This window comes from Elaeis guineensis, chromosome 12 (assembly GCF_000442705.2).
Source record: "Elaeis guineensis isolate ETL-2024a chromosome 12, EG11, whole genome shotgun sequence".
Lineage (NCBI taxonomy): Eukaryota > Viridiplantae > Streptophyta > Magnoliopsida > Arecales > Arecaceae > Elaeis > Elaeis guineensis.
The window spans coordinates 15,641,657-15,667,715 of record NC_026004.2 but is presented as its reverse complement, the minus strand read 5'-3'; the positions used below and the strand labels follow the sequence as shown (position 1 = coordinate 15,667,715).

The 26,059-nt window shown below is 38.4% G+C and overlaps 1 protein-coding gene across 1 annotated transcript in view; it reads left to right on the top strand.

Annotated features, from left to right (window-relative positions):
• LOC105055020 (callose synthase 10) overlaps positions 1 to 26,059 on the top strand; it is an 80,406-nt gene that overhangs the window by 51,687 nt on the left and 2,660 nt on the right. The window contains exons 39-50 of the mRNA XM_010936709.4: positions 12,799 to 12,911; positions 17,688 to 17,740; positions 17,821 to 17,997; positions 18,117 to 18,164; positions 18,351 to 18,509; positions 21,853 to 21,966; positions 22,040 to 22,128; positions 22,231 to 22,389; positions 22,612 to 22,714; positions 24,150 to 24,269; positions 24,910 to 24,960; positions 25,067 to 25,246. Coding sequence (XP_010935011.1) covers positions 12,799 to 12,911; positions 17,688 to 17,740; positions 17,821 to 17,997; positions 18,117 to 18,164; positions 18,351 to 18,509; positions 21,853 to 21,966; positions 22,040 to 22,128; positions 22,231 to 22,389; positions 22,612 to 22,714; positions 24,150 to 24,269; positions 24,910 to 24,960; positions 25,067 to 25,246 — 1,366 coding nt within the window. The remainder of the gene's footprint in view (positions 1 to 12,798; positions 12,912 to 17,687; positions 17,741 to 17,820; positions 17,998 to 18,116; positions 18,165 to 18,350; positions 18,510 to 21,852; positions 21,967 to 22,039; positions 22,129 to 22,230; positions 22,390 to 22,611; positions 22,715 to 24,149; positions 24,270 to 24,909; positions 24,961 to 25,066; positions 25,247 to 26,059) is intronic.

Here is a 26,059-nt window from a genome sequence, read left to right as displayed (position 1 = left end):
CTGCCATCAAACGGGTGAATCACGAACTAACATTCGTGAGGAGCTGATCAGACGGGAGCTTCGTGTGGACGATCCGCAGAGGCCAGACATTTGTGTGGCTGCGACGTGACGATCAGAGCCCCCCGACGGTGATCAGATTGCGGTGATCGACTACCCGCAAAAGGTGATGTGTTCTGAACACAGTACTGTAAAACGTTTACTGATTCAAATTTGAATTTCAAATTTAAATGCATGCTGTTGTATCATATTTAGATCCTAGTGTAGGGTTAATTAGTATTAATTAATGAGATTAATTAATAATTCCGTTGTAAAATAGTAATTTTGAAAAAATTTTAAAATTACCATTTTGCCCCTGCACTAATTTTCGCTTCAAATGGTATCAGAGCCAGGTTCTAGAATATGATATACATATGCATGCGTAGATTAAGGTGTAATCTATAAGTTTAAATTTGAAATTCAAAATTCAAAATTCAAAATTCGAAATTCAAAAAGATTTGAAATTTGAAATTTGTTAGAAGTTTCAAATTTGAAATTCAAAATTTAAAATTTGAAATTTGGTTGAAATCTCAAATTTGAAATTTGAAATTCGAAATTTGAAATTTGAAATTCAAAATTCGAAATTCGAAATTCGAAATTTGAAATTTGGTTGAAATCTCAAATTTAAAATTTAAAATTTGAAATTTGAAATTTGAAATTCAAAATTTAAATTTTGAAATTGGTATATTTAGATATACTTGATCCAAGTAGCAAGTAATCTAATTGGGTTGGTTGCCATGGCCGTCCGGTCATAGGAGAAAAGTCGGGTTTAAAGGCCCTCTCTTCCCATTCGATGGGGTCTCCTATGGCGGTAGGGGTGCCGATGCAATTATATCCCATGCCGATGAAGCAGTGAAAGGACTTAATTAAGAAATTTATCATGAATGTGTTAGATTAGATCTAAAAGAAAATTTATGATTTATTTTGAGTTATTTTCTGTTATGAAATGAGCAATAGAATTGCTGTTTATGAAATGTGCTGACCCGTTTGTGAAATGAGTTAACACATTTGGTGAACAGAAAATAAAATCTTTCAAATTTGAAAATTGTTTTCGAAATGCCAAACCCTGACCCATCAGTCCAAGTACTTAATTAAAAGAATTAAGTGTTGTCTAGTAGGTCTAGAATTGTGAATTAAGACCTAAGACAATTGCATAAACTTGTGGGTCAATGGGTTAGATGAATTAGGTTCATAATTGGGTTAGACCTAAGGTTAGTTTAAAAAATAGACTAAATGGAGTAATTGGTCAAATCTAATCAAAAGTTGAATTAGATTAGGTCAAGGATACTCTAGACTCAACTTCAATAGTTGTAGTTGAATGGGTCCATGTCTTTAACTAGACCAAGATGGATTTAATTCATGGCTACGCGGTGGAGCCCTATTTACTAAGTTGATCAAAATTAAAACTAATGAACCGGTTGGTGTCTAAGGTAAGTTCGACAGTTTTGATCAGTGGTTCTTAAGCGGGAGCTACTCGCATTGATTCGATCATTGACGAGTTAATGGCAAATCCCCACCACTGATCTCACTTATCTGGCCAATCTGGTAAGTTAGATTTTGATTAGATCACTTGGTGATTAGAGCTCACCCATATCATTAGGTAAATCAGTGTGACTGATTTAGGTGCTCCTAATGCCAGCTTTAATTAAATTCTTTTTTTTAATCTGACTTGGTGAAGTCAGTGGGAGGATTGAAATTGGCTGGATGATTTCTTCTCTACTATTCTTTAATAAAATCCTCAAAATTATTAGGTCCCTAAAATGATTAAGTTATAATGATAACTAAGTCATAGCCTCCCATTAAGTGAGTGATAATGAGTCCATTAGTTCAATGATCATTGGAGGCCCAAAGGCCCGGTGCTCATTGGCTAATAGAATTATTATTCATAATATGATAATTTGATTGAGTCTTTCTGATGGTGGTTAGGTTGGCCGGCCAAAGTCGGGCCTGATCATTTATTGGTCCGATTCACTAAATTAAGTCATGTTAATGGTTGGACCTAACCAGATCTTTTCAGTGGAGGCCAAAGCCTACTGATTAGGTTCTGGGGCAAAATCAATTACTAGAAGTTGTTTAGAGAAACAACTGGTTAAGAACCTACCCATAGATGCACATGGGTTGACCAACCAAAGTTGGGCTCGTGTGTAGTCTGTGTGGATTCTAGTACCCATTAAGGAATTAAAGTAATTTCTCGAATTGGAGGATGAGGCTACCAGTTCGTAAAAATATTGAAAAAAACTTTAGACTAAAGTCCAAGTCTTTAGTATTAATTTATGTACTAATAGAGGTCTCATTTTTCTTTATGCAGCTATGGCCACTACCCTGTCGCTCCGGTCATTATTAGATAATGACAAGCTCATGGGACCCAATTTCGATAGCTGGTATCGAAAATTGAAAATCGTCCTTGAGCATGAGTGGATCCTTTATGTAGTAACGGATCCAGCACCTGAGGAGCCAGCTCCGAACGCTAGTAAGGTGATCCGAGACACTTACTTGAAGTGGCTCAATGACCGCACCACCGTTCGATGTATTATGCTGGCAGCAATGAATGACGAGTTCAGTCGAAGGTTTGAGAACGCCCAGCCACAGGAGATGCTTCAAATATTGAACGACTCCTTTGGCACGCCTGACGACGTTGAAAGGCACAAAACTAGTTGTGCCATTTTCAATGCTCGGATGAGGGATGAGGCCTCAGTCACTGATCATGTACTGTACATGATCGAGATGATTGAGCGCCTAAGTAAATTGGTCTTTCCTCTGCACGAGCAGCTCGGTAAGGATGCGATCCTTAATTCCTTGCCCAAGTCCTTCCTCCCATTCCTTACTCATTTTCGAATGACAAAGCCTGCAGTAAACTATCACGGATTGTTGGGGTTGCTGCAGAACTTTGAGAAGGATCACCAACTCCATAAGGAGTCGGTGAATGTAGTGGGAGGGTCTTCTTCTCGTCGTCAACCCTTTGGGAAGGGGAAGAAGAACAAGAAGAAAAATAAGAAGGTGCAATCTCATGCTGGGATAGTAGCACGGGGTCAGACCAAGAAGCGCAAGCACGACCAGAGCCAGGCGGAGTGCTTCTTTTGCAAGAAGCACGGGCATTGGAAGAGGAACTGTCCTCAATACATTGCCTCCCTGGACCCGAACAGGCCAAAGAAGAAGCAAGGTAATTATATGATAACTCCTTGCAACTTTTCGATTTGTGATACTACTGCCTGGGTATTGGATACCGGAAGCCCTTATCATATTTGTAATTCGATGCAGGGTCTGCAGGTCAGTAGGAGATTTGATGAAGGCGAGAGGTTCCTGAATGTTGGAGATGGAAGCAAAGTTCCAGTTCTAGCTTTAGGAATCATGAGTCTTGTAATCAATTCTCGTAATGTAATTCTGAGTGAATGTCACTATTGTCCAAGTTTTTTATTAAATATTGTTTCTGTAGGCCTTTTGGCCATGTACGGTTATGATTTTTTAATAAAAGAAAATATTTGCAATATCATTTTGAATGGTGTTACAATATTTGTTGGACAATTAAATAATGGAATTTACTTACTATCACAGCCTGTTAATGTGGTTCAAAAATTCGGTAAACGCTCTAGAATAGATAATGTGTCAGAAGTCTACCTTTGGCACTGTAGGCTAGGTCATATCAATAAGAACAGGATAAACAGGTTGGCTCAAGAAGGAATTATTGAAGTTAGTGATTGTGAATCACTTCCAACCTGTGAGTCCTGTCTTCTTGGGAAGATGACCAAGTCACCTTTTACTGGAAAAGGTGAGCGAGCCAGTGAACTCTTAGGTCTGGTACATTCTGATGTATGTGGATCCATGAGCTCAAGTGCAAGAGGTGGATTTTTCTACTTCATAACCTTCACAGACGACCTATCTAGGTATGGGTACGTCTATTTAATGAAGCATAAGTCGGAATCATTTGAAATGTTCAAACTATTCCGAAATGAGGTAGAAAAACAAACTGGGAAGTGTATTAAAACTCTTCGATCTGATCGAGGAGGTGAATACCTTTCCAATGAGTTTCTGACGTATCTAGGGGAGAATGAGATTCTCTCTCAGTGGACTCCTCCTGGAACACCACAGCATAATGGTGTGTCTGAAAGGAGGAATCGGACCCTGTTAGACATGGTTCGATCCATGATGGGGTTTGCTGGTCTGCCGATCTTCCTCTGGGGATATGCGCTCGAATCGGCTTGTTACCTTCTAAATAGAGTTCCGAGTAAGTCTGTAGCCAAAACGCCATATGAGATATGGATAGGACGTAAGCCAGTACTCTCGCACCTTAGGGTTTGGAGGTGTCCGGCTTATGTTAAACGTTTAATTACAGACAAGCTTGGACCTAAGTCTGACAAGTGTAATTTTATAGGGTACCCAAAAGAGATCAAAGGGTATTATTTCTACCTTGCTGATGAGCAAAAGGTGTTTGTCAGCCTTAAGGCAATCTTTTTAGAAAAGGAGTTCCTTAGTGAAGGAACTGTTGCCTCTAAAGTCGAACTTGACGAAGTTCGACAGGTGGAAAAACCGACACATGTTACTGAACCTGAACCGAATTTGATTAGATCAGATCCGGAGCCCATTGATTATGCACCCTTAAGGCGGTCTGGTAGAGTACCACATCAACCGGACAGATACTATGGTTTCTTGGTCCGGGATGGTGATCCTGTCGAACTTGATGAAAACGATGAGGATCCGATCACCTACATGGATGCAATGCAGAGACCTGACTCTGAGAAATGGCTAGAGGCCATGAAATCCGAAATGGAGTCCATGAAGGTCAACGATGTGTGGACATTGGTTGACCCACCCGAAGGAGTAAAACCCATAGGGTGTAAGTGGGTCTTCAAAAGGAAGAGGGGCGCAGACGGAAAGGTGGAGACCTATAAAGCCCGTCTGGTTGCCAAGGGATATCGTCAACGTTATGGTATAGACTATGACGAGACGTTTTCTCCTGTGGCAATGCTCAAATCCATTCGGATTATACTTGCGATAGCTGCCCATCTGGACTATGAAATCTGGCAGATGGATGTGAAGACAGCTTTCCTAAACGGAGAGCTGGACGAAGAGGTGTATATGATACAACCTGAAGGGTTCACATCCACAGATGAGTCTAAGGTGTGCAAGCTACAGAGGTCCATTTATGGACTTAAGCAGGCATCTCGGAGTTGGAACATACGTTTTGATAGGACGATCAAAACGTATGGCTTCGTTAAGAACGGAGAAGAGCCCTGCATTTATAAGTGGGCTAATGGTCCAGTAGTATTTTTTGTATTGTATGTGGATGACATTCTCTTAATCGGGAATGATGTCCCTGCATTACAGGGAATAAAGATTTGGCTATCGTCACAGTTCTCCATGAAGGATCTGGGAGAAGCTTCCTACATCCTAGGGATGAGGATCTATAGGGATAGATCCAAAAAGTTGCTTGGCTTATCCCAGTCCACGTACATTGATACTATGCTGAAAAGGTTCAGCATGGAAAATTCCAAGAAAGGCTATCTACCGATAGGCCATGGAATTTCTCTCTCGAAGAGGGATTGTCCGACAACACCTCAAGAGAGAGAGCGTATGGGTAGGATTCCATATGCTTCGACAGTGGGATCTATCATGTACGCCATGACATGTACACGACCAGATGTGGCATACTCACTAGGGGTAGTGAGTAGATACCAATCTGATCCAGGAGAGAATCACTGGAAGGTTGTTAAAACCATCCTGAAGTATTTAAGAAATACTAAGGACCAGTGGCTTATATATGGTGAATCGGACTTGAGACTTATAGGGTTTACAGACTCTAGTTTCCAGTCTGATCGCGATGATAGCAAGAGTGTGTCAGGATTTATTTTTACCCTTAATGGTGGGGCTGTCTGCTGGAAGAGTTCCAAGCAGCACACTGTGGCTGATTCAGTATGCGAGGCGGAGTATATTGCTGCATCAGATGCTGCCAAAGAAGCGGTGTGGCTGAGGAAATTCATCACCGAGCTCGGAGTAGCACCCTCCCTTGTTGGTCCAGTTCTGCTCTACTGCGACAGCTCTGGAGCCATTGCTCAGGCGAAGGAACCAAAGGCACACCAGCGGACGAAGCATATTCTGCGCCGCTACCATCTCATCCGGGAGATCGTGGATCGAGGTGACGTCGTCCTTCAGAAGATCGACGGGAAGGAGAACTTGGCCGACCCATTCACTAAAGCCATTGCGGTGAAGGAGTTCAACGACTACAAGTCGAAGATGGGTATAAGATACTGCACCGATAGGCTTTAGGCCAAGTGGAAGATTGTTGGGAATAGTGTCCCAAAGCCAATCGTCAGTCTGTTGACGGTTGTGCTCCTTTTGTATTAGTATATGAATTATAAATAAATAAAAGTTATTTGGTATTTTTTCATCACAAATGTTTCATCTTCTAATGAACTCCTGTGTTGTGGTGAAGTCCTTAGGACTATTTAGACTCGACAAAGGAGGATTTGTCGCTTAGTCCTTAAACATGTTCGCGACCAAATGATACGTTGTTACCAAGGACGACAACGTTTATCGAGTATAGGTCGTTGTGTGCCATATGGGTTGGTTGTCCTCATAACCAAAGAGTGTGGAGACACTGGTATGGCATACAGGTGAGATGTAATGGTACATCTGCACTGAACGTGACCAACTCCGGAGCTATTTCTGCTGTCAAGATTTGCTCCGATGGGATATGGGTATAAATGTCCCTCCGACCTGAGACCGCCACGGTGACTTGCAAGCAACTCACTGCACTTAGGCACTGGACTACCTGAATTTCTAATTCAGTGACGGAAGGTTGCTGGGTGTAGTCAAGTACTTGACTTGTCGGTGCGTGTGTCAAGATGGGATTGACCACTCCAGTTTAGGAGCTGTGTATAGTCGTGTTTCAATTTAGCAAAACCTTGGCCAGGGTAGTCCTAATGAGGAGTCACAGGACTAATTGAGTTGAGCACGATTCGGATGATATCATCAGGGTTGACAGTTTAACCCTGAGTCGTCCTAAACACAGGGGTCAAAAGGGATGAATTATACGGTAACCATATTCACGTAGGTTCTGAATGTTGCGATTGTGATTATTCGATCTATCCGGTCGTCGGGTACCATTGCTAGATGGTCACTTCGATTAGTACAGAAATTGGTTCCTGTGCTACCGGCTTAGGTTCGAACCTGCAGGGTCACACACATTAGAGGTTCCTTTCTGATCTGATGGCTGATTATGAGTCTTATCTATCTGGGACTCTATGATTGAGAATTAGGATTCTCTAATCATGAGTTCCACACATTTTGGGTACCGGGGTCAAAATTTTGAATTTCAAATTTTGAATTTGAAATTTGAACTCTTTGATCAGGGTTTCATATCGATGGTCTCTGATGCCTGATTGCCCATCGGATTTGGACTCAATATTTATGAGAGGTTTAATTAGTGATTTAATCACTAATTAACTCAATTTGATTGAGTAATTATTTTTGGATCAAGTCCAATTGAATTGGATTCAGTTTGGATTGACCCGATTAGGTTAAATGTTGACCTAATCGCTAAGGTGGTTTAGTCCCTGATTTGATCAGGGGTTAGATTTAGTTAATTCCTGATTTGATTAGGATTTTATTGAGCCTAATTAAGCCTAATTATGTTGGGTTTAATCTGGTCTAATTGTGCTTAACCTATTTTAAACTAGGTTGGCTCAATTTGAATCAAACCACCTTGTTTTAAATTCCCTGCGACACCCAACTTCCTTGCATCCATTTGAATTCACGAGAAGAAACTTCTCGTGAAATTTTTCTCACGCAAAACCCTTCCCCACGCCCTCATTTGTGCGCCATATGGATGGATAAAATAATTAGTTAGCCATTCAAATTCAAAGCATGTTTGAATTTGAATGGATAACTTATCACTTGCCCTTTCATCCTTATCCATTTTGTGCGCCACATTACTTACACGAGAAAAGGTTTCTCGTGAAACATTTTCCACGCACAAAGAGCCACGCCCCTTCTCTTCTCACGCCCAAAAGGATAGGGATAAGTTGGTTTTCGTTTGAATTCAAATTTGATTTGAATTCAAATGTGTAACCTCTTGTCTTTATCCTCTCACGCGGATAAGATTGCGGTGATCGACTACCCGCAAAAGGTGATGTGTTCTGAACACAGTACTGTAAAACGTTTACTGATTCAAATTTGAATTTCAAATTTAAATGCATGCTGTTGTATCATATTTAAATCCTAGTGTAGGGTTAATTAGTATTAATTAATGAGATTAATTAATAATTCCGCTGTAAAATAGTAATTTTGAAAAAGTTTTAAAATTACCATTTTGCCCCTGCACTAATTTTCGCTTCAGTTAGAACATATGATTTGTAAGGCCATAGTTGGTGGTTCTTAGAGACTGTTTAGCATAATTAGAAGAAAATGACATTGTAAACATGACTTAGTTTTTCGGTATATAGCTTCACTATTATAATGTTATGGTTCATTAAAAATATATATGGTGGAGATGGTTATCAATAAAGCAAAAGGTTTAGGAATTTGTAATAGAGCTTGAAGATTCAGTTTTAGATCTGAACCTGAATCGAACTTGACAGGGAAAATCTCAAGGTTATATCGACTGGGTCTCTGTCAAATCTGTTTAGTTTACACCATCTTAGAGAGATTATATATTATTGAGATATTTTGCGTATGTCTCAGCCTGTACTTAGCTCCAAATCCATGTGGTTTGGGGTTTGATGCTAAGACCTGAATTCCACTTTTTTGCAAGTTTTTGGTCAGCATGTAGTATGGCTACAGATATGAGATATGGATATGGAATGTTGCATATTCGCAGTCCAATAAATTTTTGAATAGTAGGACACTACATACAAGCAAACTATGAGGATAAATGCATATTTTATATGCTACTATACATCTGTGGAATTTTTTTTTGTAGCTTAATTCTAAATCTGTATCTGTAAATTATGATAAATTAATAATAGGCAAGCATCCCTAATTTTTTCATGAAGAAAGAAACCATAGTTCTTTTTATATAAAATTTAACATTTTACTGTAACAAATGGTTGATAATGATGGGTTGACCTAGATTTAGTGAATTATTTATGCATGATGTTGGGAGGAACCATGATTGGCCATTTGTTGTGTTTATAAGAGGTCATTTATAGGCAGCTTCATTGTTCATCATACCAGACTATTGCTCGACATTGGGCATTTGTATCATATCGGTAGCCAACAGATAACTGATAAGGAAAGTTATCAGTACCATGAACTGATCCATACTGACACCGTATCAGCATTGTACTAGTATGGGTACTACTGCAAACTATAGGTATCTTATTGCTGGAATGAATTAGCTAGTGAAAGTTATTTGGATAAGGGGAAGTTACTTATGCAGGGAACTGTCGGCTACCACCAAGGAAGTTCTAATAGTAGATAGTTTTAATGGGAAAATCTGCCTTCAATGAGGTAAGAGGACTCCATTTGGATTCAATACTCACAAGTTTGCAGTGGAACCACAGCAGTATCTGCATTTTTTGTAATTGTAGTGGTGTCTGCAATGAATAGGCTCCTTTAGCCTCTTATTGTTAGAACTAGGTTTCTCTTTAGAGTGGCGGTCTTACCTGCTCTTGAGACTATCTTGGCATATTTCAATCATTGTGTGTAATGTCAGTATTCTCAAATCAATTATGTTATAAGGATATATAAATTCAGATTGGATGAAGTTGGCATATTTCCTTTCTTTGATCAATTTCTGTCTTCCACTGACTTATTCTATCATTCTTTTTTCATTTTTATCACTCTCAATCGAGATGTTCAAGAAAACCTGGACAATTCTCTAATCAATCTAAATCATGAATGATTTATTAGAGAAAATTGAAAATGTGCAAAGACATACGCAACAAATTGTTTAAAGATATAATGAATATTTTAGATTGTTTGGATCCGTATCATAGGTTTTGACATATTTTTATGACCGACTGTTAACTTGATGTCAACCCTCCACCTTATTGGGGCTTGGGACCGACTACATCAGTGTTAAAAGAGAGAAGCAATTGGCATTGTCCAAACTCGAACTGGAGCTAGTCAGTGGTTAGATTGGGACATGATAACCAACTACACCAATGTGTTAGACTGGTGTAATAACCAACACCAAATAGTTGGGAAAAAGGCTATTGCAATTGTGGTTAATGCAAGGTTTTAAATACCCGTAGTGAATTTCTTACAATTTTTCCATCGGAACAATATTACTACAGTATCAGTATTGATGGGTACATACTAAAATCGAAAAAAAAAAAACTGTTGTTGACTAGTACGATTGGTAAGGCATTTATTGGATATTGCCATGACATCTAATTGGGCTGCTTTTGTGTCCTTTTTGGGACACAAATGCTAGATTCCTGGGTGGGTTCTGGTAAAGTTAGCTAGCAATTAACCCTATTATCAGCCATTCTTGGAAAGATTGACATGGGGCCCTCTAATTATGATGAGTATCTGTGATTTGTCCAGGAAGTCATTATTTCTGGTTTCTAGTAATGTTAAACTGAACTAGTTAGCAACTTTCCTGGATAAAAAGATCTATTCCTAGGTTGAAAAGTAATCTACCTTATCTATTTTGATCAACAAGACAATTGTTGTTGCAATAGATGGGATGCATAAGGTTCCGAAAATTCGCATGGCTGAAGCTGAAGCAGCTACTTTCGAAGGAACATAAACAAAAGTAGCGACTGGAGTGGGAGAGTTAGAGTCGAAAAAAGGACTCCTCACTTCTTTCTCTCAGTCAAAACCCAAACCGATACGATGACACTCGTACTAGCTGACTACCAGTGTAGTATAGTATGGGTCTATACCGTGACATGTTGGAGTGTATTGAAACGTGGAGAGGTCGGGTGAGAAGGAGAACGAGAGCAGAGAGAGAGAGAGAGAGAGAGAGAGAGAGATACTCGCCCAATGAGGGCTTTAATGGGCACGATTGACGTGGGCTTTGACAAGGATAGAGAGGGAGGGAAACCAACTATTGGACCCCCTTTTATAGGGATGAAGGGCTTAGGGTTTGGAAGTAGGTGCCACAAAATAAAAGCCCATGCAAAGAGTCCATGCCCCAAAACATAAGAAGCCGCCCAACCTCTTTTCTTACATGCCAAAGAAGGAGTCCACCACCCTATTTTTCTCATGCCCCCCAACATAAATCTTTTACCATGAGAAACCACTTTCTCATGCACAAAAACCTCTCTCACTTAGAAAGCCAAAGACTTTCAAGAGAAGTCATCCTTTGGAGGGGAGTATAGGCAAAACCGACCCGCATGGCTGAACCTTTACGGCCTGGCATTGCATGGGTTGCATATTTATTTGACATCTTTTTGTAGCTTTTAGGAGAGAAACATGGATCTAACATTTGTGCTTTTTTCTCACTGCCAATTAAAAATCTTGAGCTCCTAGGACAATATTGTATAACATCCAACCATTTGGTTGTCTCCTTTTTGTTTTCTTTTCTCAATAATATGGTGACGAGGTCTACTCATTTGGAGGTGTTTTAATATTCATGGTATTTGAATAGCAGCATAATTATCCTAGATTTATACTTCAGATACATTTGTAAAGCTTCTAAAGCAAGGTTTGCTGAATCAGTATCAAAGGTTGTCCAACTAGTGAGTTGATATAGGTCCATACCATGCCATTCCAAGATGTAGGGGAGAGGGAGGAAGAGAGGGAAGAGAGAGACCGAGAGAGAGAAGGCTCAAAAGCCTCATAGTCATGGTTGTGTGGGGTGATGGGGGCAGAGAGAGAGAGAGAGAGAGAGAGAGAGGAAGGGGAAGTATGGAGGGAAACCTGAGAGAGAGGGAAAGGGGGGTGGTGGGAGTTTTTATCGAGCCCTCGGTTTTTTTCTTTTTTTGTTTGGGGGGGTGTGTGTGTGGAGGGTAAATCAAATGGTGGAGCTGATTTGCATGTTTATTGATCCGACGGGACGAATCATCCCAATTCACCATCGGTTAAGTTTGGTACATTTTGAACTGGGCGGTTAATTCAGAAGTTTGTTGTGTGCTTGATTCTTTCTTCTTTGTTAAAGTTACGATTGGTGGTAATCAATTTTTGATAATCAAATTATCAGATCATGTTTATCTTTAGATTCTGAATAATTTTTGAAAATTGTTGTTTGCTTTAAGTGAAAATAAATAAGAAGAATTACTTTTTTATTTGGTCAGTGAGTCAGTTAATATATATTCATGCGTATGTTCTATGTTTGAGCATTCAAACTTTTGTTCTTCCTTAACTCGTTAGTCAAGGTATGCTTAGACGTGATGATGTCAGATCAGACTATGTTCAGGCTTCTTAGTTATATTCAGTTTGTAGCCCAGTGATTTCTGCATATTTTCCATTATAGCCTGCTTGTACATAAATTGATTATGTCGATATGATCTTAAATCTGCTCATTTGCTCCCATCTATGTGTTTTGGGTTCTTTGCTTTCTCATATATCTGGATCGCAGCGCTTTGTCTTGAAATCTGTTCCTTTTCTGGGCTTCACTTGCTCTTTCACAACTGGTTTGGCAACATTGTTTGACCATCACCATGAACACAGTGAATGAATAATTATTATTGGAATAACAAGCATTTTCAATCTCTGCTTGCTTGAGAATTTTCTACTTTTTCTTTTCCAGTTTTGGACATTAACCTGTTTGTTTATCTATATCTTTTTTTTTTTATTTTTTTCATGTGGTAGCACTAAATCAAGCTTGTCATTGTATTTTCTGTTTAAGGAATAATGCATGATCTCACCTCTTTCCAGGGTTCGTATGCATTATGGTCATCCAGATGTTTTTGATAGGATATTCCATATAACAAGAGGTGGCATAAGCAAAGCATCCCGTGTCATCAATATTAGTGAAGATATATATGCAGGTACATGTGAAAGAGATTGACAACAGATATCTCCTTTTTTTCAAGATTTTGCCCACGGGTTTTGTTGACAATATTGATGTTTCAAATGAAGTGAGGTATTTTAATTGCATGCTTGTCACATTGATTTTATCCGCTTTTGTTAGTTCTTCGAAGACCATTCATTTCCATTGATGTAAATGTTTTATTTGAAGTGAGGTATCTAGATTGGATGGTTTGCCGCACACAATTTTATCTGCTTTTATTAGTTCACGGAAGACAGAGCCTTTTCACATGAATTTATTTTTGTCTGCGGGTGCTGACTCATGGATAATATAAGTCAGATGGAATTTGCCCAGTATTTTTCTTCAATGATCTGTTTTGCGGTGCTCAGCGACGTGGTCTCTACCTCCTTTGAAAACTTGTTCCAGCAATGTCTCCTTTATGTGCCTAATAATCCAATTCTCATAGACCCACAGTACTCTGTGATGATGATGTTAACATTATTTCATGTTGATTTTGCCATATTAATCCAACTTAGAATAGTTTATATTTTAAAAACAAAAATGTATGATAATTTGCTATTTATTTTGAATGGAATAAGATTTCATCGTCTATTGCTTTTATATTGTACCAATTCGAAATTCGCCATCCAATAAACAAGTAATTTAATTGCAACAGTTTTAGTAGAATAGAGAAAAGCAAAGAATTCAATTCCCCTTCATGTGAACTGTTTATTTTCAAAAAATAAAAGCAAGCAGGTCATATTGTGTCACTTTCCTATCGCCTTGTCCTTTTGCAATTTTGCACTATGTATTACAAAACTTGCTAAGGTATACCATCTAAGGTTTCAGGTCCTAGTAGGATGTCCCGTGGGACACCGGGATGGAGTGCCATCCTATGTATTGGGACAGGGCCGTCCCGCTGGGATCCTAGCATCCCGATCTGGACATCATGTGTCCCAAGTTTCGAGATGGGGTGGGACAGCGGTGCATCCCGTTCCATGGAAAAATCGGGACAGCCTCGTTCCATGGGATTTAAAACCTTGATCCCATCCATGTAGTGTCTTATTTCAGTGACAGTAAATTATGTGCTGAAGTTTAAGATTGATGTCTTGCAGTGTGAAGTGAAGAATGTTCCAAAGTTGCGCGCAAACAAATCTTTTCCAATATATGCATCAGACCAACCCGGCCTTCACATTTGTGCCATGAGTTTACCATTACAGCATCTTAATATTCTTCATGGATGAGGCAAAGACTAAATTAAGTCATTCATATCTTGTGTTGATTGGGAAAGTCAGCACGTAATCTGCCAAGTTCTCTGCTCCAGTTCATGTTTGGAGGTTCATCAAAAAAGTTCATGTTTGGAGATCTGGTCAATCTTCTTCACATAAGGAATTTCACAATGTACTGGTCAGCACCCTTGTGGATTTGTTGCCATATAGAGGAAGACATGATTTCATAGTATCAGATACGTGCTTCTTGAACAATTGAATAAGTATTATTCCATGTGTAAGATTAAGAGTGACCTCATATTGTTGGCATCAATATAGTTACTTGAATCAGTAATATGCTTAGTTGCAGGTTCATGGAAGTAGATATCTTGGAAGCAAAAAGAGGGTGAGGAAGAACATAAGAAGAGTTTTGGTGCATGTTTCTGGAGAAAATTTAGAGTGGGTTCAGTTCCCTAGGCAGAAGTTTGCGGCTGGATGCCCTCTTTATCAATTTATAAAGTCACTTACCAAAAGCAAATCAAACTATAAGTTTCTGTCACAATGTCACATAGAATACTAAGCATTGTAATATGATAACATTGAGCCCTAAGTCTTCATTCTTCCACATGTTTTGAACCTCATTAGAAGTTATAGTGGAAAGCTACAAACTGAAGAACATGATAGGCGTCTAGAGCTAGGAGCATGTGAACCAGATAAATAAATGGGATTTGAGAGGTGATGGTATGACTGGTGAAATAGATGATGATGTTAGGCTTCTGCCTCACATGTTTAATTTCAGACATTGCAGGACCATTGATGCATAATTGATAGAATAATGGCTAGAAAAGAGTTTGGGTCATGCATGCATGTGGAAGCTATGGAAGGCCAAAGATACTGCAAACACGCAAATTGCATAGGTTATGTCAGTTTTTACATTCTTCCCTCCCTTTTCAGAGCGAAGATTGATAATGTAGTAGCATTTGCCACAAAGGTAGCTCATATATAAGGACAAGAAAAAAAAGAGAGCATTGTGTTAATTGGTTGTTGAGTGGCTAGGATGCTAGATCTGCAAGGTTTGCAGGGATGATACTTAAGGATTTATTACCAATAATGAGTGGTTTCCTGCACAGAAGTCACCAAAGCAGCTGATTGTTGATATTGATGAGCATGTGATGTTGCTGACAATATTACAGCTTAGATTGCAGTGATGAAAGCTAAATGAAACTTAGTCAGTAGTCATGTATGCTATACAGGATGATCGAGGAAACAACATAAATATTGTTGGAAACCTGGTCTAAGTATAATATGAAGCATCTAGCTTTTATGCTGATGATTGACAAGACATGGGTGATATTGGCAGTTTAGATTGGAAAATTGATATCACTGGTGGTACATGCTAGTAAGGAGGCAGGCTTGCTAATAAAATGCAGACTAGTTAGGTGATGCTTGTTAGATAAATTATCTGCATTACTGATTTGCAGTTAAGTCAGTAAACTTTAATGTGATGCTAAATGGACAAGATTTCTAGGATTCACCATTGTCATTTGGATTTGTGCATTCATCCAAGCAAAACATGTCAAAATATGTTCTCAGTTAAAATGCCTGCATGTAGTTTGTTCATTACTAATTCATGATGTCAGAAATATATTATTAAATTTAATGACTTCTTGCAAATATGGTTTGTGAACTTTTGAAGAACCAATCCAATGCTGATGAAGCAGTTTTCTCATAAAGATAATTATATAATTAACAGTCAGAAAAAAAAAGATAATCGTATATCAGTTTTCTCATAAATCTTTTTGTAGTTTGCAGCTTTAATTTATGTTGTACAAGTCCGCGAAATTTCTTCTTATAATGTTGGTTGCTCTGCCAAACTCCGAGCCAGTCCCATGCTAAAGTGATTAATGGAGGTAAGCCTCGTGTGTGTTCAAGCATGGCTAGGAGGTACCTTAGATTGTAAATCTCTGTTCAAATTCTTGCTGTAAGAAGCCAGTGCACAAACAGTTGTAGCTGGTCATCTTGTTGTGAGGACGCACGAACAAAGGCTGGAAGTTGGTGTACAATCTTATACACTCTGCAAAGCTGTGGTGTAAACAAATTCATTAAGATGAACTGAGATCAAATTACCAATTGCAGATTCCATCCACGAGACAGGATGAGTGATGAAGTATAAAGTGAAATTGAATCTAGAGGCAGGTAGACTGACAAACCCAAGATGATAAAAAGACATGCTGATAGAACCAATCCAATGCTGATGAAGAGGGTCTTGATTTGAAATGGCTAGAGAAACTCATGGAGAAGCTTCAGCCCTAGTCAGAGTATATCAGGCAAGTACAAAAGGGGGACTTCGAATCTAATGGAAGAGATGCTGAACTACTGTTTTAAATGGCTATTTTGGGGTAAAAGATAAATACTAGGTTTGCAAAGTGTAAACTGGAAATAAAGGCAATATTGACCCAAAAGGGAATCCCTCAATCTAAAAAAGCCTAAAGAATTGAAGCTCAAAGAAGCTTATAATGGTATGATGTGGCTGATAATCAGCAGGAAGGTAGGGGTTTGTGTAAAAGAGGTGGCTTTTTAGAAAATCTTAAGCTAGACAAGTTTGGGGATATGTCCAGCTGCTAGGAATCACATTGACCTTGTATAGAGTCAAAAGGAAGATGATGAATAACCAAGCTTTGCAGAGCTTTTCTTTGTTTTTTATTTACCTTATCATTGTTTTAAAGCTTACGTGAAACATGGAATATGTTGATTACTGAGGATTAAGATGCCATCTGTGCTGAATGGCATGTAGCAAGATGTACTATGCCAGTTATCCGAACGCAGCAGTGTTGCATGCCTATTCATGTGTGCTGGTACTTGCTAAGCACTGGCACAGCAAGTACCATTTTAGTGCCAGCCCAGCTCATGGCGCTCCAATCCTTGTTGATATCAAGTAGATTCAATTCGGTGAAGTTTTAAGAAATTCAACTTGCATTTAGGCTTTCGCTGTTCTTTATCCAGCAAATTAATTAAAAGCTTGCATGAGAAAAGTTGAAAGATCGACATCAAGCTCGTAAATAGGGGATGACTTTAGTTTAAGCTGAATATGTGCATACTTTCTTTGAATTTGATGAGGTAAATCTGGAAAAAAAAAATGTATGGCACAGCATTTTGTTTTAGAGGCTAAGAAATATGTATTGAGTGAAAGTTCAAATGGTCATCCTGCCGTGGATGTGAGAGTTTTTTTTCTGGCATTTCTTTGTCTTCAGCAGCTAATGCAGAAAGAAATTCTAGCTAGTTCATACAAATTTTTGATCCATATCCCTTTGTTGATGATATGAATCAATCTCTTTATCACTCAGTTTATTTTTTCTTTAGTTGATGGTGGTTTCCTACAGTATTTTGTGCTTGCATTATGTGTAATGTGCTTATATAAGGAAGAGCCTTAAGTAGATACAGGTAAAGGCATGGAATTTACTTTTGATTTGGTGTTTTGGAATCTGTAATGAACGTATAGCACCTTCGATTTGCATATTCTCTTGACATTTGGAACCATATATAACTGTCAGAATTTTTTGAACTTAGTAATTTGATGTAATCTGCAGGATTCAATTCTACACTGAGGCAGGGAAACATCACACACCATGAATATATTCAGGTTGTGCCCATTGAGACATTCTCTTACATCACAATTTCGAATAATGCTGCTACATTTTGTTTAACTTCGCTTTCTTATAGGTCGGAAAAGGCAGAGATGTTGGTCTAAACCAAATTGCTTTGTTTGAGGGTAAAGTGGCTGGTGGAAATGGAGAGCAAGTCTTAAGTAGAGATGTTTACAGGCTTGGGCAGCTCTTTGACTTCTTTAGAATGTTATCTTTCTATGTCAGCAGCGTTGGTTACTATGTGTGCACAATGGTTTGCCCTGCAATCCCCCTTCTCTACCTATCTCTCTCTGTGTGCTTATCAGTTTCTGTGTGTATCAGATTCAATCTTCAGGTTTGTGCTGTCACTAATCATGAGAGTTGTTGATGCAGATGACTGTTCTTACTATATACATTTTCCTATACGGAAGAGTTTATCTGGTAAGCTCACAGACAGGTGTTTTTTCTCACTGCGATGACATAATGTGCTAGAAGATAATAAGTTGATGTCTTGCATACTTGGTCAGATTTGACAAGCAAATGAATAATCTGATGTTGCTGATTTTTCCTATTGCATTGTTACTTCATATGTAAATAACCTTCTGATGCTTTATTTCGAAAATTCAGGCACTATCTGGACTTGATTCTGCGATATCACATCAGGCTAAGATGCTGGGAAATACTGCACTTGATGCTGCATTGAATGCTCAGTTCTTGGTTCAGATTGGTATTTTTACTGCAGTACCAATGATAATGGGTTTCATTTTGGAACAGGGTTTTTTACAGGTCTGTCTATCAATTATCATTACAATCTTCATTCGTGGTTTATCCTCTCCTCAAGTTATTTTTGTTATGAATCTGACTATTTTGGGCATATTGCTTTAAAATATTATCCTGGCTATTTTTATTTAAAATCCTATACTTTGTGTCCTCTTGTATGATGTCTTTGTTGTAATTAAATTGTTTATTTTTGTAAATTTGGTACAACTTTATGTATTGTCAAAGGTTATACAAGGTAAATTACTTTTGGTTTCTAGATACATTAGAAGAACCAGACAAGGATTCAGGTCCCGACGGGACATCCCACAGGACGTTTGGACAGAGCACCCAAGGATTCAAGTCCCGGTGGGACATCCTGTAGGATATCTGGATAGGGTATCATTCCATATGTCGGGATATGGCTGTCCCGCTAGCATCCCAATATCCTGATCGGGACATCTTGGGACATTCTTTGTCTCAAGTGTTAAGACAACGAGACGGCGGTGCGTCCCATTCTATGAAAAATCAGGACAGTCTCATCTTATGGGATTTAAAACCTTGAGGATACCATCTCCTGTGTCAAGGCAGGGCCATTCCGCTAGCATCCCGTGTCCTGATCGGGACATCTTGGGACATCCCTTGTCCCAAGTTTCGGGACAAGACGGGACGGTGGCGCATCCCATTTTATGGAAAAACTAGGACAACCCTGTCCATACATATATACATTACATACTGTCTTTCTCCTTCAAAGGTCAATAGAGAATTGCAGAGAAAAGAAATAAGATCATCATACTGAATACTGATTCATAAGAATAAAGGTGATATTCGAAGACATACATAATTACATACATTACATACATACATGCATAGTATCTTTCTTTTTCAAAGGTCAAAAGAGAATTGCAGAGAAAAGAAATAAGATCATTGTACTGAATATTGATTCATAAGAATAGAGGTGATATTCAAACTAATCTTAACTGTCATAGTATTAAACTCATAAGGCATATTATGAAATTTTGGAAGAGGGTGATTGAGCATAGATTGAGTTATGTCGCAAAAATATTAGAGAATCTATTTGGAGAATTGCAAAGAAATGAAATAAGACCATCATACTTTTTATTGATTTAGAGAAAGCATATGTTAGAGTCCTTAGAGAATTCTTATGGTGGGTGTTAGAAAATAAAGGAGTTTTCATTAGTTATATCAATGTGATTAAGGGCATGCATAATGGAGTGGTTACTTGTGTAAGAACTACTGGTGGTAATACAAATGAGTTTCATATCATATAGATTTATACCCAAGGATTTGCCTCCGGTGCTTACCTTTATGCTCTAGTTAAGGATGAACTTACTAGGCATATTCGTGATGATATTCCTTGATATATATTATTTGCGGAAGTTATATAGTTTTAGTGGATGAACTAAGTTTACAGTCAACCATAAATTGGAATTATCAAATGCATTAGAATCAAAGGATTTCAGGTTAAGACAGACTATGATGGAATGCATATAGTTTTAAATAAATTTGGAAATAGAGATGAAGGTTGAGTGAAACTTGAGGATCATCATAAGGGTGATCTTTTTTTCTATTTAGGATCGATTTTTCACAAGGACATGGAGATTGTATAGGGGTGGCAATTTTTTCTGACCCGATGGGTACCCGATTTGATCCGATCCGAATGGGGCAGGTTTTATCCGACCTGATTAAGAGGCATGATGGGTATGAGTTTTAGAAAAAAAAATACCTAAAGCGAGTTCGGGTCGGGTACAAGTAATGATATACCCCGCCCCGAATCCGCTCCGATATATTCTTTATTTAAATTTAAAATTTCCTCCCTCTCCCCCTCTCTCTTTCTCTCTCTCTCTCTCTCTCTCTCTCTCTCTCTCTCGTTTACATCAAACCCACGCTGCCCCCCGCCCCCCGCCCTCTCTCTCTTTCTCTCTCGCTCGCTCTCTCTCGCTCGGCGGTCGGCACATACTCACCCCCCAGCCCCTTGCCCTCTCTCTCCCTCTCTATCTTGCTTGGTGGATGGCGGGTCCTCACCCCCCCCCCACTCTTAGCAGCGGCTTGGCGGGGCCCCACCCCTAGTGGCGGCGCCTAGTGTCGGAACCCTAACTGTCGTCTAAGCTTCCTATTCGGTCACTCCAAGCCTCCCACCTGATCAAGACTCCTGAGGATGGAAAATCAGAGGAAAAACGGTGGAAAACATAGCAAAAATCAATGAAAAACAAAGGAAAGATGGAAAAATTAACAGGTAAGACCTTTTCCCACATAGATTGATCATTTTTTTCCCTTTTCAATTCCTTTTCTTTTCATTTCGTTCTCCTTTTCTGAGATCTGTGGGGAAGGAGAGCACCTGAGGGAGATTAGAGGGGTTCTTTAGGTTCTGGTTGGGGTTTTTTCTCTAAGTTTTAGCAGTGTGAGTTAGTCCCGGTTGGGGAAGGAGAGCACTTGAGGGAGATTGGAGGGGTTTTAAGGTTTCGATTGGGGTTTTCTCTCGAGCATATGGGATTTTGTGCGAGCTGTGGCGGTGTGAATTGGTCCCTTGAGGTTTTGAGAGCTTAATCTTGGTGGAAGCATGATATTTTGTAGGGTTTGGGATGGCCAGATGGGGCTGCCGCCGGTGGTGGGGTGGTGGCGAAGATGGGGGAAGGAGAAAGGAAGATCGGTTCAGGTATACCCGATCCGACCTGAGACGGGTATGGGGCAGGTATGGATATGATTTTTTTTCTTGTCGGGTTGGATATGGGTATCGATCGACCCGACCCATTGCCACCCCTAAGATTGTAGAGGATATTATCCATATGATTAAAACAGGATGGATAAAAGGATATATATGACCATAGGATACTTGCCAAGTTGAAGAAAAAATATTATAAAATAGCCATACAACTAGCCATACTTTATGATACAAAATGTTGAGCAGTTAGAAAATATGTATACAAGATGAGTATGAGCGAAATGAGAATGTTGAAATAGATGTGTGGTAATACGAGAAAGAATAAAAAGTGAAGTCATTAGTAAAAAAGTATAGGTGCACTGATTGAAGATAAAGTGAGAGAAGGATAGTGATTTAATATATGTAGAAGGATTGGGGGGTAGAGATAGGTTGAATGTAGACTGAAAGTATCATGGAATGAAGGGATTTGATATCGCTACATTTGTCAGAAAGTGTAGCCCTAAATAGAGGCGCAATGTAGGAAAAGGATTCTTGTAGCCGACCCTAACTTGTTGGGGAGTAGGATTGACTTGAGTTTATGCACTCTCTCTCTCTCTCCATTCAAAGTTTCTCATCAATTATTGCTAACATGCAATGCTTTACTGATGTTGTTGAGTTTCTTTTGATCAATTTCATTGGCATTACTTGCAGGCTGTTTTTAGTTTTATTACCATGCAGCTTCAGTTGTGCTCAGTGTTCTTCACATTTTCACTTGGAACTAGAACACACTACTTTGGCAGAACAATCCTTCATGGAGGTGCTAAGGTTTGTTGTTTTGAACATGTATTGAAAGTTGTTTCTTGTGTAGTCATGTATAACATTGCTAATGCACTTACAGTACAAGGCAACTGGAAGAGGTTTTGTTGTTCGTCATATCAAGTTTGCTGAAAATTATAGACTTTACTCACGAAGTCACTTTGTCAAGGCGTAAGTGTTGTTATCTTTCACGCTACTATGCTTTATGTTTGTTATACTGAGAACAATTTTTGTTGGTGTCTGCTATAACTGGAATTCTTTCCTCTTTTACAGACTTGAAATTGTACTTCTTCTCATTGTCTACATTGCATATGGTTATACTGAGGGTGGTGCATCTTCATTTATCCTACTTACTGTCAGCAGTTGGTTTCTAGTTATATCGTGGCTCTTTGCCCCATACATATTCAACCCATCTGGGTTTGAGTGGCAGAAGTAAATTTCTTGACATAGAAATTTTTGTTTCCATTTTGTTTGGATATTTATAGTCAATTGAATTCTAACAACAGTTGTTAGATTCTGATTTACTTATAATTTTTATATTTCTTTAGTAATCTTAGGTTATAATCTGTTTCTTGCTAAGCAGCAATTAATTTATGCTTTTAATTGTGTCTCTATGTTATTTTCGATCATGCCATTTTGATATGCAATTACCAGGACTGTTGAGGACTTTGATGATTGGACTGCCTGGCTTCTTTATAAAGGCGGAGTTGGGGTGAAGGGGGAAAATAGCTGGGAGTCTTGGTGGGATGAAGAGCAGGTTTGTTACTATGTAGTTATCATATTTATACTATACATAGTATCATTTATATGCTCTTTTTTTTTAAAAAAAATGTTGATTTCCTCATCATCTCATTTCCTGTTATCTGCTTCTTCTTAAGATATTACTTCACAACTTTTTTTCTTTTTTCCAAATATGTTGTTTGTTGTTAGAGCAGACTTTCTGAGTAGTAGTTTTTCATTAGAAAATGAGCATATGTTTTGAAGGACTAGATCAAAGTAAATTGTCGGATTGAAAAGGCCTTTTCTCAATGGATTTTTTTTTTTTTCCAAATCATATTTTAGTTGAGATTTTCCAAGGTTATAAAAGTTTGCAAACCCTAACTTGACTTATTTCATCAATTTGAAGTCATCTACTAGTGTCACTTTCCCTGCCTATGGAAGACTGAAATGTGTTACATCATATGCTTTTTGAGATCATTCTTGGAACTTTCAAGCCAAATGTTATAATTATTTTAATTTCTTGGGATAGAGCTTATTGCCCATGGTTACTCCAAGAAGATTGACTTCAGAATACCAATGCCTTTACATGCATTCCAAGTTGGGATGTTATAGTTGTCGTACATTTTGCTCACAGTATGCCTGTCTTTGTCATTATTGGCATGACACTTTTAAGTAGCATTATCTGCGGCCATAAAAGATAGTCAAATGGATTCCTTGATTCTTTCTGCTGGTGGCTTACAATTTTAGAATGAACAGATCGTTGCTTACTAAGCACTATTGAGTCGATTTGGTACACCTTGTTGAAACTATGAGACTGTAAAACCCATCACTTTGATCTTGTTATTTCCTTGTTTTATATATCAATCATATTATTTGCCATATACACGAGGATCTGACGAAAATATTCTCTTGGTTTATGAAATTAGCAGGAGAAATAACACCTTGTGAGCTAAATACTATCTTACATAGTAAATTCTTTAATCCTTAAACTGAAGATTGACACACTGCAAGAAAGAATGGCCTATACTCCACTTCTTCATAGGTCACTTAATATAAATCATTCTAGTAAGTGATTGTGTAAGAATTAATGTAGTTTGTATGCATGACTGTAGATGTAGGTTTTGGCAGGTCTGCAAAATAATGACATCTCTTGACCTTTCGAGCATTGCTCTTAGTTCTTCAGACTTGAAGTATGACAAGATGATCAGATATGTTCATGCATGTTGTCTTTTTAAAATTTATTTTCAATTGATATCAGAAATTGCTTCAGTTGCAATTATAGTGTATTTCCCAATGGGAACATTGAGTTCTTGTACAATTTATGTCCTTTGATTTATGGTTTTGTGTGGTACAACTCCTAAGAGCAATATGCTTCTACCGGCCTAAAAAGTTGAAACAATTTTAATATCTAGCCAAATGATATGCTAAGGTATTGTTGATCATGCAAAATTTATTATATGATGTGTCTGCAGGTGCATATACATACATTGAGAGGACGCATTTTGGAGACAATCTTGAGCCTCAGATTTTTTATATTTCAGTATGGCATTGTATACAAGCTACATCTAACCGGAAGTAATACTTCGTTAGCAGTAAGTCATTGTCCTCGTGCTTCTAGACGGTTATTTAATCCTTGACATGAAGAAGATTATAATGAGTAGTATATTCACACAGTAATGTAATTTTTAACAATTGCTTTTATGGATAAAGCTAGTTGCTGCCGGTTGAGTATGTTGCTTTTCATGATTTACTCTCTGTTAGAACTAGACAGTTGAGAAACTTTACACTTTGTCTCTTCACAAGCCAAGTCATCCAGAGCATAACCTCTGCAATACTGCATTTCATGTAACAACTAAATTTTGGCTGGAAAACCACTTCCTATTAGGCGTCATGCTGATATAATCTGCAGGGCAAATTTGTCTGTATGTTCCAGAATGTTTATATTTGGTAGTTCCCTTTATTATATGCTTTATTGTTGTTCTTGATGCAAAATCACCATCATCAATTTAATTTGACAAGGACATTACCCAAGCTAGCTGTTGTAGGGTTTGTGTAGTCCTATGCAAAATTAGCTTCTGTTGCTGGGCTGGAGTATGTGATGTTTTCTGTTAAAAATAACTGGCTGGCGTTATTCATAAACTGGATACATGACCACAAAATAAAAAGCCTTAGATGCTCGACTGCTGATCTTTTATTTGATTGCTAACTACTGGTTCCCCTTTTTCTCGTCAGCTCTATGGTTTTTCATGGATTGTGCTGTTTGCCATCATCATCATATTCAAGGTTAGAATAGAATCATCATCATTCAACTCTTTCAAAATAGTTATTATGCAAAAGTTAATATTTTGATTTCATTTTCCTGAAAGGGTTCTCTTGTGTGATCATGCAGATCTTTACATTAAGTCCGAAAAGCACCAATATCCAGCTCTTTCTACGATTTGCACAGGGCGTCTTTGCCATAGGACTCATTGCTGCCCTTGTTGTAGTTGTTGCAGTTACGAGCTTGACAATTCCTGACTTGTTTGCAAGTTCGCTGGCATTTATTGCCACTGGCTGGGCCATGTTATGTGTAAGTTGACAACTGTTACTTGTTGCAGTTTCTAATATATGGCCGGAGGTCTTTTTACCCTTTGCATAAAATTATACATCTTTTATATAATGATGGAAGGTTTTGCATTTCTTAGTAGTAACTTTAGGTGGACATTTGCCTCTAGTTGAGGAGAACTGTTGTGCTAGTGCTATGCTTGTTGATACTTACTTTCTGTAAGGATGTTCAGTAGATGGGATGTTTGCAATCACTGCCACTACGGGATTGATTCAATTGGTACAGCAACTTATTTATTGGAACACCTTGTTGCAGATGATGAACTCCTTGTACTAAGAGTTTTTGGTTGCCTGCAATTTCCCTTTCCCTTGATGGAATTTGCTGTTGCAAGTAGAAACATCACAACGCTACTTGCTGGTGTCTGTTTAGTTTGCCTGCAAGTGCAGTTGCACGAGCTACCATTTTTTCTTTGGATGACTACAATTGACAGCTATGCATAACATTATTGTGTTTGGTTATCTGGAAAAAGATGTGGTTTTGATGGGCGAATATACTTTTTTATTGTTAATACAATATATAGCTTTATGCAACTTGCAACTAAAAGTACATTGAATACTGTATATGTGTGTTAATGATTACAATGCAATTAGGTTACTGGAAATTAGTGTCATCGTTTCAAAAATTAGAGTACATTCAAGGTGAACTTTTTTACTACCAATGATTTGACAATGGAACAAAGAAAGAATATGTTCCCAGCAATGTCCATGTTCTTAACCTTGAATCATAGTCTTCACCTCAATGGTATGTGAAGTGTTAGGTGTTTGTTAGTGTTTGTTA